General features: G+C 36.2%; 1 protein-coding gene across 1 annotated transcript; it reads right to left on the reverse strand.

Annotated features, from left to right (window-relative positions):
- Positions 1 to 6,686: 6,686 nt before the first annotated feature.
- On the reverse strand, positions 6,687 to 10,342 carry LOC103339723 (uncharacterized). Its single transcript, XM_008243061.2, has 3 exons — positions 9,101 to 10,342; positions 8,338 to 8,509; positions 6,687 to 7,562 (listed from the first exon to the last, which is right to left on the reverse strand). The coding sequence occupies exons 1-3, from the start codon at positions 10,019 to 10,021 to the stop codon at positions 7,021 to 7,023; spliced, it is 1,635 nt and encodes a 544-aa protein (XP_008241283.1). The 5' UTR covers positions 10,022 to 10,342; the 3' UTR covers positions 6,687 to 7,020.
- Positions 10,343 to 14,250: the final 3,908 nt, after the last annotated feature.

A 14,250-nucleotide genomic window follows, 5' to 3' on the forward strand; every position in this document is an offset into this window, starting at 1 on the left:
TAGAAAATGAGATACTGGGGACGGGGACGGTGGTGGTTTTCAGAGCAGTACTAAGTTTTGGGCTTTTCATATTATTCTGATTCTGGACACTTGGCAGTGGGATGATGGAAGTCAGATTGGGGACCATTGAGGAAAACAGTTTCAATGTTGGGTCCTGGGTGAGTGTGACCATAACTGAACTGATCACGTGCATCAATTGTCGTATTTTAATAGGGACACGTGTATCTTAATTATTTGCATCCAAAAGCAATTTGGTTTTGATTTTCCAGAAATTATTGGATGTTACGGCCACATTTGCGACATCATGGTGTACTAATTCACGTGTTATCAGATCATATGAGTGGTTGATAAAGTTATTGGTTATATTTGTATCATATTACTGGTGATTTGCCCCTTGAATTTGTACATAATTTTCTATTTACTCATATCCTTTTTTTTTAGAAAATTAAGAACATGAACTTCTTTTTTTCTCAATTTCCCATCTGTCGTCTAAATTCGGAACATTTCATCCAATTTGCCGTTAAATATGAGGGCATAATAGTCATTTCATACGTTAAAAATAAATAAATAATGAAAAATAAAATAAAATAACGAAAATTGAAATAATACTCATCTCTCTCTCTCTCTCTCTCTCTCTCTCTCTGTGAATCACAGGCATTGATGGAAAATGAGGTAATTTTCAAGCTCTTTCTTGCTCTAAGACTTTGAAACTTCAATTTCTGTTTAATGGGTTTGGGATTTGGAGGACTAGTTCACATAGTAGTGGAAATTGAGCTGGAAAGCTTTCACCTAGGGTTGGAAAGCTCATTGAGCTTTAAGTTTTCCTTACAATGAACTTAAGTTGATTTTGGGTTGGTCTGGGGAGAGAGAGAGATCTGAGGGTGGTGGAGATGGAAGGGGAAGGGGAAGAAGGGAAAGGGAAGGAGGAGATAGATCAGAGAGGGAGCGTGGGGGGGATGGAAGAGGAAGGAAGGGAAGGGAAAGAGGAGGGAGAAGCGGAAGGGAAGGAAGAGATAGATCATAGGGGGAGGGTAGGAGAATGAAGGGGAAGGGAAAGAGGAGGACGAAGGGGAAAGGATGGATGGGTTCTTCAAGTTGGGGGGAGAGGGTTGGGTTTACTCTTTTTCTTCAATTTTTTCCACAAAAATAATTTAACTGAAAATTGGATGAAATGTTGAAGATTTAGATAGTAAGGGGGAAATTGGCAACAACAAAAAAGTTCATATCCTTAAATTTCTAACTAAAATATAAAAGGATAGGGAGTGAATCAAAGGCTACGTACAAGTTCAGAGGGCAAATCACTAGTTAACCCTGAAGTTATTTGCCATGGGTTTTTATATATTTTTTTTAGAAATTCTGGGATTGCATTCATAATATAATAAATAAAAAAAGTCACTAACCACAAAGGGCCATTACAATTTTAATGTTGGGTCCTGGGTGAGTGTGACCGTAACTAAACTGATCACGTGCATCAATTGTTGTATTTTAATAGGGACACGTGTATCTTAATTAATTCAGCCTCAATTGGTTTATTCTTTTACTTGCCCACTAATTCATCCTGAAAAATTAAACAGGGTGAGGGGTGAGCAACCACAGCTCAGTAGGACATAAGACCTTACCATAGTAGATTGATATAACTAAATTAAGTGAAATGCATTCACACAACCAAAATATCACATTATTAATAATAATGCATGAATGCTCTTCATCTAATCCCGTTAATTCATATAACTGGACAAGCAAACCTGCACGTCTCATACCATGCTTGTACCACTTGGTCGAATGCCCATTTATATAAACTAACACTCATTTTAATCATCCCATAATTCCCCTTTTGTTAGTTATCTTGTCTAACTCCTTTTCGCTAGTCCTAAATCACCCAATAAAAACCATGTGCACTGTGGGATCCCTGAGACCAGTACCTGCCAAGAGTTAGACTCAACTACACAAAAGACTATTTCCATTTAGACTCAACTACACAAAAGTTTATTTCCATTACCCTTTTTTCCACCATTATTTTCCCAATCCAAGAATTCCAAATAATTTCCATGACATGATATAATTATGCATTTCACATATCCCATGTATCTTACAACAATGTAACCATTTAAAACATCACCAATGTATATATAATTATATCAACATTATTCAAATAGTTCACAATACTTAATATCCTATATCAAGAACATCCGTTATAATATCACACATAATATAGGGCTCACAACATTTAATTAGATCAACCCTCGCAAAGGGCCCCAAAGAGACCCGTACCTTGACACCAAAGTTTTTGCTAGAATTTTAAGACGACTCCCTAATTTCCACCACATCCACACTCAAATTCTCTCTCTCTAGTATTTCCCTTTCTTAACTCTTATGGTTTTCCTTTGCAAACCATCCATGCCGTGCGTTTCAAAATAAAAGAATTGCATTCCTATTTATACTAAAGGAATGTCGACTACACCTTTACTTCTATTGGATGAAGTAATTGGCGGTTTACTAAAGGATAACAATATAACAACCTTTTTGTTCAAGCCAAAGTTGAAATATCTATCAAAAACTTTATTAAACAATTGCATGCTAGAAGATGTGTCAATAAGAGGTAAACTTAAAGCTTAACCTCCTGCTTACATGACATAACCAATTTGTAAAGCTATACCAACTTTCTTGCTATTCACACTTAACTTAATAATATAATATGACGGCACCACATGTTTTGACAGCAAAACATGATAACTAATAGAAAGCTTTAACACCACGCAATAAATTTGGAGGAAGATAAGCATGCATATATCAAATGAATAATAATAAAACACTTAGTTATTATTAATACCATAGATTCCAAAATAAAACATATATATAATTAGAGTAATGCTACACTTACCACATTTGTATACCACATTCTCATACCACCTTATGTAGCATATGAAGTGGACAACCACATCAATTAAAAAGGAATAATGCTACTCTTACCACATTTTGTATATCACATTCTCATACCACTTTTATATGGCAGATGAGGTGGACAACCACATCAATTAAATTAATTTAACATTTTCTTTTCTTTTATGATTTATTGACACTTTTTAATTGATGTGGTTGTCCACTTCATATGCCACATAAGGTGGTATGAGAATATGATATACAAATGTGGTAAGTGTAGCATTACTCTTTAAAAAGTGTCAATAAATCATAAAAGAAAAGAAAATGTTAAATTAATTTAATTGATGTGGTTGTCCACCTCATCTGCCATATAAGGTGGTATGAGAATGTGGTATACAAAATGTGGTAATAGTAGCATTATTCATATAATTACTATCATTTAATACTAACTAGAAAATATTAACATTTTAAGAATAAAGACTCTCACAAGGTCAGGGGTGTCCAGTTCCCGACATGCCTCCGAAATGTTACCTCGTGTTAAAAATAAATATCCAGAGTAACAGTAATGGGTGGTACATACTATGGCAAACATGCATAAATTTTTCATATCCAGGTAAAAACAAATATAAATTTAAAAATCCTTTTCATGCATGAAATTTATACTTTAAGATAATGCTTATTTAAAACAAAGTCCACTCACATAAAGTCCAAGCTGGTGGGGCCCGGTGGGGCTCCTACTTGCTGGCTAGCTAGAGCCTAAGCACCTATTGAAGAAATATCGAGACATGTTAAAAATTGTATTTCAAACACGAACTTTAAATTAGAAAGAAAACCTTAATTCTCGGGATTTAATAGGTAATTCCTATTAAGACGGTCTCGATCGGTTCATGGTCAACGATTTGGTCAACCCAGGCCCATATAGCCCATGACCTCTTATTTCCAAACCGAGAGTTCAAAAAGGTCCTATTCAAAACAAACAAAAAGTCCCTAGGGTTTGGTCGATCAAGCAGTCGGATTACTCTCGATCACATAATCGGACGGTTATCGGTTACCCATAAACTCCTTGAATCAAAGTATCGAGACTCGATTCCCGATCAACCAATTCTAACACCATCCTAGGGATATAAGGAACCACATATTTTTAAATGAAACCGATCGGAAGGTTCGAACCTATCGAACCCGCATATCGCCTAATATGTGAAATTTTGTTTGATAGTCAAACAATAACCTATCGATAATCCAAGCGTACTGTCGTGCTTGGGACGACATGGAGATTATTTTGGAACCTTAAGAGCCGCCATAATAGGTCCCATGTGTCGGCAACGCGTGAGTGTCTTGAGTAATTTTTGGCGATCGGAAAAATCTCAAACTGCCAATCAATACCCACACCTACAGAACCACCACAACTAGGGGAGTCATTTTTGGTCTTGGACCCTAGCCAAAAGTGGCCGAGCTAGTCGAAAAACACCAAAGTTGACTCAAAACCTAGGTTTTAGATCAAACTCTAAACACTCCAAATTGATCTTAACCAACATACCATCAGCTAGAACACGAGGAGAGGATGAAGATTCGTACCTTGGTCGACGAAAATCATCCCCGAAATCACTGGAAACGGCAACTAAAATTGCCCAAAAACCAGTCAATCCAACCACTTCAAATCGGGTTTTCGAGCTAGGAGAAGGGGTGGGTTGGGTAGAAGAGAGAGAGAGAGAGAGAGAGAGAGAGAGATAATTTTAGTGGTGGTCTCGTGCAATTTGGTCCCCGACGGTGACGAAATGGCCCTTCGAAACAATAGCGTCATCTTTGGAAGAGAGAGAGAGAGAGAGAACACGTGAGGGTTTGGAGGCAAAACTGGGTTTTTTGTTTTTAAAAACAAAGGTTTTTTTTTTCTAAAAGATCAAATTGCCTTTTTTGTTTTTAGACCCTTAAACAACCGATATAACTCGTAATTGAGCATGCCACCTGTCCACAAACTCGTATCGATGAGCTCTACACAATGGTACAACTCAATTCCCCAAAATCCTTCCCAAAATAAAAGTGACCAATTTACCCTTACCCTTAAGGGTAAAAAAAAGGTAATTCATTAAGTAAATTTTTTTTAAAACTTAATATTTATTTTGGGTTGAGATGTTACAATAGGCATTCCAACTAAGAGTGCAAACTCAAAAAAAAAAAAAAAATACATATAAGGCTTCAAAAAATTAACCCATAACAATACAAAAAAATATCCTCAATAGAAGATAGCTGAAAAGCTTTCACAAAGGCGAGATAAAAAACTCTCACAAAAGGATAGGTGAAAACTACATAGAAAATCCAAAGAGTCTATGTGACTTATTCCAAATATAAAGAAACCGCTGAAAGGATGGTGGTAGAGATCCGATAAGGAAATGCATCCGCATGTAATGAGTTGATGAAAATCATAACATAACGAAAACAAATAGGGAAAACTTTTTGTCTCTAAAAATGGGAGAATAAAGGAGAAGGGAGGAAGGGAGAAGGGGAGAGGGGAGGAAGAACAGTGGCTCCCTCCCCTTTCAAAGTGAAAACGGCTCTAGAGTGTTTTTGGCCCATGGACTTAGGGTGTAGTATTAATAAATAAATATAGGGTTTTATAATATGAGTACATTTGTATTTCAATTTGGCGAGCTTCATATTATGCCATGTCATGATTTTCTTATGTACTGGATCTGATTAAGTTTGAAACAATATCGGTGCAATTCAAGCAATTGAGATGAGGTTAAGAGAACGTGGGCTGCAACAAACTTCTATCCGTAAGAATCAGCAACAACTTTAGGCCTAGAAACGGAACATAAGCAGTCAAATACTTCCAGCCCCAGAAGTAATGAACAATTATTTGGGGGAAGAATTGATAACTCTGCGGCCCAAATCTAAGTCCAATCCAAAGCAAGCATTCGAGACCATCAGTTGCAACAAATTCTCTCCGGATAACAAAGTTAAATATTTTTTAATCGACATGAAAATGACAAACCCCTGTCTTGGTGTTTGATCATTCTCTAGCTCTTGCATCTGTTTTTATTTTTATTTTAGGGTCTGGTCAATATAGGATCAGATAGACAGTCCCATCACCACTAATTAGTCCCCATGAATTAATAATTAAGGGTTTCAATAATGTTCCATCATACTGTAAGTTACAACAAAAGGACAACATAACATATCCCGTCTAGACTTAATTTAATCTAACAATATAATCAAAAACCAAGAACAAGAACTTAGGCTTATCAATTTGTGTTAAGTCATCTGTAAATTTTATTCGTTTGTTTAGGCATTCGTGAACGAAGTTCCTTGGCATGATTTGCCAAAGAATGTGGGTTGGTAAAGTGTAGGTTTCTACTTTATTGGATCCTTCACATTTTTATTGATTTTCATACTTTCGTGTGCTAAAGTTTAATGCTCTTAACTTTTGGTGTTTTCTCGAACTATATTCGAACGTGTGCGTTCAATCCAATCAACTGACAATGGGTGAAGCGGCCCAAGATTATTCAAACTATTAGGCAAAACTTTAATTCTCCGATGTGAAAACTGATTTGGGATTCACACTCTCAATCTTAAGATGAGCTTGTACATTTTGGTTTGGAAAATAGTGTTTAGTCCTATTCAACTTTATTCGTTTCTTGAGGCATTGTTGAACTAAATTCGTTGTCATCCTTTGCCAAAGAATATTTGGGTTGGTAAAGTGTAGGTTTCTACTTTATTGGATCCTTGACACTTTCACTGGTTCTGATCATCCCTTTGATGTACTAAAGTTTCATGCTCCTTTACTCAACACAAACACAAAACTCATAAGATTATGAAATAATATAAATATTTAAAGGGCCAAGAATTGTACATGTCATGTCTAAATACGCACGGATACGTACATACACCGGTTTCCCCCCACCCCAAACTACATACATGATACATAATCCATATACATTGATAATTCCATGTCACCCACCTAACCCAAGTACTTTACTATTTTAAGCCTATTTCCTCAGCCTCACAGTGCATGTCAAACTATACTTCCCAATTGTTCATATTTTAGATTTCGAAACAAAAAATTACAAGTTGTGCCAAAACTCTTTGGAATGGTCCCTTTAACAACAAACCTTTCCCAGTTGTTCATTAGTTTCTAGTTAATAATCAAACTAGCTCCATTGCCAATTCATCCACCAGTAGGGCAAAGATGGCAACCTCAATCTCCATTGCAGTCTCTCCCACTTGGTCTTGATTTTTCTTCCACCCATCAAGCTCCTTTCTGAAATCTTGCTCCACCATCATGTCAATGGTGTTAGATTCCACGTCTTTCCAGGACTCAAATCTCTCGCAGACCCTTCTCACCACCACTACTCTCTTGTCACTAAAAGCAGCTTGTTCTTCTTCTTTCTGTTCCTCAACAATGAGATCTGAGACTAACTTCTTCACGTCTGCCGGGATTCTTTTTCGGATACAATGGAAGTTTGATTGGGAAAGTATTTCTCTGACAAGCTCATCAAGACTTTCTTCCATCCTGCAATCTGATGTTTCTGATTCATCGTCGTCATACTGTTCTGATTGTCCTTCTAGATCATCCATGTTATATTCATCATCTTCTTCTTCTGACATTCTTTTTTCGAGTTCGATTGGATCCAACCCTGCCAATTTCTCAAATCTACGAAGCTTCTGCAGTAGCTGATTCTTTGTTCCTGTAAATTCAATGCCGGAAATACCAAGATTAGTTATTTGTTTGAAGATTCACAAAACTGGCACTAGGTTTTTCCATAAACCTAATATAACCTATATCCTTGTTGGTTCCGAAGAATGCCGAGTCCATAGATAGATAGAGAGAAAACCTTATCACTTAATTTATGTAAAAATAAAACCCTAGAGAACCGACTAAAAAATTTAAAAAAATAGAAAGCCTGCAGAAACTAACATATCCACGAAGTTTAACCCTAATTAAACCAAATCAGGAAACCACAACTAAGAAGGAATGCAGAAAATAGATGAATGATTGCCATAAATCTATGATTCAAAACCATCAACCGCCAAAAACTTCCAAACACACAAAACCACAAAATTGAAATGAGAAATTAATGGTGATGAACCAAAGAGGTCTACCACATGCACCGTGACTTCTGTACATAACAATCTGTGGGTCACAAATGCAGTCATGAGACTGCAAATATACGTCTGTTACATCAATACAAAACGTCAGATGTCGAGATTTTTCACCAACACTTACCCAGAACACAAGGACAACTTTCACAACACAGATAAGAACACTGAGATGCAATCTTGCCATGGATCCCACAAAGATAAGCATGGTGTCTTTAATCAAACAGTCGTTGAGCCATGGCCCTCCAATTGGTTTTCATTTTGTACATAACATAACAAGAAGCTCATTGACAACGACCACGCAACCAACAAAGAACAGTACAAAATTAAATAGAAGTTAGTACAAATGGAATTGTTACATACTCTGTACATTGGCATAGCTGCACTCCAAATCAAAACCGTCTTCATCGTCACCGTCACCGTCACGTCCCTCGTCATCGTCTTGGAATGGAGGGTCCAATACAGAAACAGGACTGCACTGCTCCTTATCTTCCTCTTCCTCTTCTTCTACTTGGAATTTCTTCACTCCCTCCTCCTATTAAAAGTTTAAAACCTTAATCAAAACACTAATCATATTTACATGGGGCTATAGAATAATAATTTCCAACTAAGCCTTTAACTATTTTAATCAACTTAGATTAATCTTTGATCCATATTTGCAAGGCTGCTTGACTTTTCCTCTAGTTTTTAAACTACAATCAAAAGCATATAATTTAGGGGATGTCGGGACTTCATGAATAGGATCGAACACAAAAAAACAAGACCAAATTTGTCTTTTGTTCTGAAAAATTATTTCTAGACTGTTCTTCGAACAAAAAAGATTTACAATGCAGAGACTATACGAGTGACAAATGACATGGTATCATGATAAGCACATATATACAAAAAGTTTCCATGCTATGCTGAGCTTCAAATTGACACATATGACCTTCAATGTGACTCAATTTCCCTGCCCAAATCTCTGAAAAGTGATCTTGTTGCCGACAATTCTATAAGTTCCCCACCGAGTGAACTCGGACCGTCTTCAAGTAGACCGAGTTACCAACTCACTCACTTTAGTATAATTAAATCACTATTAACAATATAAAAAGACAATTTGGTATATAAGCCGGAGGAAAGGACAAACCTCTTGTTTGTGGCGACTAGGAGACGCCGCCGGCGATGAAAACTCCGGCGTCCGGTGACCGGACGGCGGGGGTGTTGTTTGGAGCACGAAACGAAAAGGGCTATCACAGAAGCCATTGTTGATCTTCTCACAATTGCAAAGACAAGCTGAATCTACTCTTCGTTGGGTCACAAACTCAATCACTTCTGAGTCCTCAGACTGGCTGCTACTTGAGGCAGTATCTAAGTCCAAAGACTTGTCTTCGTTGGTTTCAGACCACACTGCACTGCTGGGCCTACCAGTGCAAGAAGAAGAAGAAAAGCACACCTCACAACCAGTGCTTATCTCAGAAGCAGTTTGCTCCTCAACAGCCAAACAAGACTCAATCTTTTCCTCATTGGAAATCTTTCTACGCCCAACTGATGAATCCCACCTAAGAATGTCCTTAACAGAGACCTTAACCCCATCCCCTCTGATTTCTCGCTTTTGGGTTCGATTTCGAGTTGTTAGTCTCTTCAAGAACGAGCCAAATAGCCCAAAGCTGTGATTTTTGTTCTGAGTTTTGGGTTTTGAGGATGATGACTGTTTCTGAATCCTCATAGCAGCTTCAACAAGCAGAGCTGCGGTTCTATTTGGGATTTGAAGAAAAATGGCATTGGGACTCTTGCATGGGCTTCTGGCTGCTGGTGATGAAAACTCAAAGAGTGGAGATTTTCTGAGGTCCGGAGAGTCATGGAGAGAGAAAAAGCAAGCGTTTTTGCAGAGGTTTCCAGGAAAGTTTGGAACTTGGGAGATGGGTCTGCGTTTTTTGACCTGCAAATCGGTTTTTGGGGAGGGACTTTTCAGCTGGCAACGTTTATCAGCAATGTAGTTCTTGAGAAGAAACGGCTCTTGATCTTCTTTGAGCAGCTCATGTAAATGCTTCTGAGCCATATTGATCATCCAAAGCTTGCACCTTCAAAACGAAACAACGTAAAAGGAATGTATGCAATAAACCCAACAGGCAACAGAGCTTGAAAGAGTATGGTTTTCAAGTTGTGTGAGTTTCAGCACCATCAATAAGAGTTGAAGAGGTTTCAACTTTCAAGCTTCAGCTGATAAAAACAGGGGAGGTTCAAAAAGTGGAGTTTTGAAGGTTGAGAAATTGGATGCTAATATAGAAGAGAGAGAGAGAGAGAGAGAGAGAGGAAGGAATGAGGAGACTTCATGATTCAAATCTGAAAGGCAGGGGGGTAGAAAACCGAGGCCAAGATGGTGATAAACAAATTATTATAATATAATAGGTGCAAATAAATAAAGGTTAAAAATAAAAAATTAAAAAACATGGTCGCAAATTGGTAGCAGCACAGCAGCGTCCATGCATCTCACTCAATAGAGAATAGACAGAGAAATTTATGCGTCTATAAAAATAAATTAAAATACAAATTGTTTACAGTTTCTGTCCAAAATCCAAAATACAAATTGTACATACATGTCTCTCTCTTTTCTGTCTTTTATGTATATTTATATACAATTTGATATAATACATATTTGGTATTTACAGAGTTTTTGTTACAGTGTTAGAGAGAAAGAGACGCACACACACAGAGGATTCGTGAGAACAGTGCCAGCTGCTTAGCTGGACTGAGTAGACCATATGAGATGACCAGGTGGAGCTTTCCTGGTAGTTCATTTCTTTCCCGAGATCCATAGCCTAAGCCGGTTCTTGCTTTTGCTTTAATTTTAATCTATTCAATTGAATAGCAATACTCCTTGATCTGACTGTATCTTTGAGTCAATCAGTTTGTGAAGTAGTTTGTGAGTTTTGGGAATTTGCACTACTCTAGTTGACTAGTTTCTGTAAAATTCACTTTAAATTTGATGCCAATGTTTTTCATTTAGTCCATTTTACTCTGTTTGCTTTTTGACATTAAGTTTGGCAGATTAGTGACCGCTAAATACCCTTTAACGGGAGAGAAAACTTAATTTCAACGGGATACTGTTATTTTGCTATTTTCAGTCAATAATATTATGTCACATGAAAGTGTTATTACGGATATCATAACCTTATTAACATGAGATAGTAAAATAGTGTTATCCTCGTTTCATGAAAATATTTCTTCTTTAACAGCTCCAACAATTGCACGATCGCACTTTAGTGGGGAAAATTTATTGGTCTCTGTCACTTTCAGTTTTCTGTTTTATAGAAGTTGTATTAAATGGAGAAGTTGAAATTGTTTATTTTTTTCAGTTTTCTGGATGCAGGAAAGCCTTTTTTTCAGTACAAATAAATAAAACCTTCTTTTGGTTTGAACCCAACTGCCCAATTTTGCATCTTGGTTCTCACTTTCCCTAAAATTCAATTCAAAAGTTATAGGTAAATCCTAGAACCCTAATTTTATGCTAAAACTGCAACACCAATAATTCCACCAGCATTCCTTAACCCCTAGCTCTTATGGGTTTTCAAATTGATCCCCTATATTGCCTACTATTATTAGTACTTGCAATCAATGCAGAGAAAAGCAGAGGAAATTGAGGCAAACAAAATTTAGATGGGTTTGGAGTTTTGGAGCAGAAAGGCTGTGAGGCTATGACATCAAAATAGAAAGGGCTTCTCTTTAGCCACAGTTGTTCACTTTTGGCAGCAACAGGTGTTTGCTGTACTAATGCCATCAATGCAGTCCAATTACTCCCATGCCTCACTTTACAGCTGGACACATAATATTCACATAGAACACACCCATTCATGGTCCCTATGGGGGCCAAAATATCATATTTACATATACATACATTTTTTATATATTTATATGTGTGTGTATTCTTCCAAAATTGATAGAAATTATAAGACATGATGAAATGACTGAGACTAAGCAACAACCTTAAATCAAATCAGTCCTCTTCATTTAATTGTCTTTTAACGGACTAATCATAATCAATCGCATGAATAGTGGGAGGTGTTAAGGGAATTTGGACACTAATTTTTTATTCCTTTTATCTACCTTACAAATCACAACCAAACAAAAGTATTTAGTTCTCGATAGTTTATGTGTAATGTTGGAAAATAAGTGTCATTTTACTAATGTTGTGTTATGGGTATGTGTTGAAATATGTTTCAAGATTGAGTTTTTTTTTTCTTTTATTTTTTTGCAAAATTAGGAAGGAGGAGGTGGAGTTTTCTCACAGCCATACTATATCACGGTATTATGGGGTTCGAATATAAAACTACTGATATGTAAGTCAATGTTTTTTTATTGGGTTTAGGCAAAAAAAAAAAAAAAGAATTTTTCTACTGGATTACCCAGTTGACAAGTTCGAGTTTCTATGATCGTTAAAGAAATATCTATAATTATCATAACCATACATGGTAACTGTGATCATGGCCCCATTCAAATAAAGTTGTGAATTGGGGAGCAATATTTATATCAAGAGTAGCTTAGAGCATCTTCAAAGGAATAGGCAAAAGTGTAGATAAATTTCATTTGACTTGCCACAATAGCATTTTCATGCTCCAAGAGAACAGGCAAATAAGTATGCAAAATATACATACTCTCCCAAGCAAGGCAATATTGCCTAATTCAAAGTGAAGTTGTATATTGGGTCCCACTTATTTTTTATAATAAAATATCATCTCCACTCTCTCACTTACTTTCTATAAAATATAATAGTAAATGTAAAAGATAAAAATATATAATATAATAATAATTTGTAGACTTGCATTGCATAATCCCTTGGTGTAACTAACTTTTTTTATGAGGCAAATAGATAGGCAAATAGGTAGGCAACATGCCACCTAGATTATTATAGTACAATTTTGCCTATTTCATTTGCATACACACTTGAAGATGCTCTTAAAATCTATCAAATTTTGATCTTCATTCTTACAAGCCTACAGTAGGGAGCATAGTTGTTCTTGGTAATTCACTTTTCTGTCCCTTCAATCAATCAGAAGCACCTCAAAAATGAACCCTAACCCTTTATCCTAATTTAAGAGAAAAATTTAATTATAACAAGAATATCACTATTTTGCTATCTCCGTTTCTCCCAATCTAATCAGATGTCCATTGCATACTTTTGCAGGTGATGATTTAATGGTGGTTTTGGTCTAGGTGGCAGCGGTGCCCAAACTGCTGGGAAAACGACAAAAGATGGGGTAATAGCATGCGTGTCAGCCGTTGATTTGAATTACTTGATGTTTTTGTGATTTTGACCAGCAATATAATTATATAAGCAGTAGAATTACTAGGGAAAAATTGGCAATAAACATTTAGAAAGACACAACACAATTTCAGATACGCATGTCTCGTGGATATGTGTGTGAGTGGGTTAGAGCGTACTCTCTCTTCTGTGTATTGTCCACTTCACTTAGAAATCAACTTTAATTTAAATTTTTGAAAACTTTTCTTTTTGTTATAATTATTTTTGAGTTTAATTTCTCTTCTTTTTTTGGGTTGCTGCAGTCATTTCGAAAAGAGTGACGCGTGACCAAACTTGATTTTACTCATTTGGAGCTTTGCTTTTTGTAAGCTTAAATCACAACTGAACCTTGAGAATGTCTTTTTCACGCTTTTATATACTTTTTACCTTTTTTTTTCTGATAAACAATCAACTTTTCACTTTTCAAAAGAAAAAAACTTACTTATACAGCAACATCGATATCCTCGTTGTATCGAAGTTCTTCTTATTTAGAAAGGATTAAAATCATTTACGTGTATCGTTAGCGCTTGTGGTTATATTCAAACGACACCGTCTCATTTTGGGTTTGAGAATCTTTGAAATTAAAAAAAAAAAAAGGTGTACGCGTGCAAAATCAATCCTCTGTTTCCCAATAGAAGAAAAAAACAACAGATATAATATGTACTGCATGCATGACGCATGAGATGAGACAATAATACATGACAGTGTATTTACTTTGATCCTTCATGTAAACCAAGAAAGAAACTGTGTGAAAAAGGTCTAGGTTGGTCTGCGTGTAACTTTTTTTACTTAAAATTAAGTACGATTATGGGTTTTTATAATTGCAGTAAAAACAAAAAGTTATTAGTCAAATGGCGTATTATTATGCCATTTGAAATTAACATCGCCAACAGTAAAAATATTAACGAAAAAGACAATTTGACCAATAAATAACAATGTAAAAACAAACAATTGTGCATGCTCAAACTTTTTACCTGCTTTGAACAATCCCACCAATT

This window comes from Prunus mume, linkage group LG8 (genome assembly GCF_029339155.1).
Source record: "Prunus mume cultivar Tortuosa linkage group LG8, ASM2933915v1, whole genome shotgun sequence".
Taxonomy (NCBI): Eukaryota; Viridiplantae; Streptophyta; class Magnoliopsida; order Rosales; family Rosaceae; genus Prunus; species Prunus mume.

Excerpts from the sequence above, each read along its gene's own strand:
- LOC103339723 (XM_008243061.2), bottom strand. The coding sequence starts at position 10,021 with ATGATCAATATGGCTCAGAAGCATTTACATGAGCTGCTCAAAGAAGAT. Across the intron at positions 8,510-9,100 it reads CTAGTCGCCACAAACAAGAG|GAGGAGGGAGTGAAGAAATT; the intron begins GTTTGTCCTTTC and ends AACTTTTAATAG. Across the intron at positions 7,563-8,337 it reads CAGCTATGCCAATGTACAGA|GAACAAAGAATCAGCTACTG; the intron begins GTATGTAACAAT and ends TTGAATTTACAG.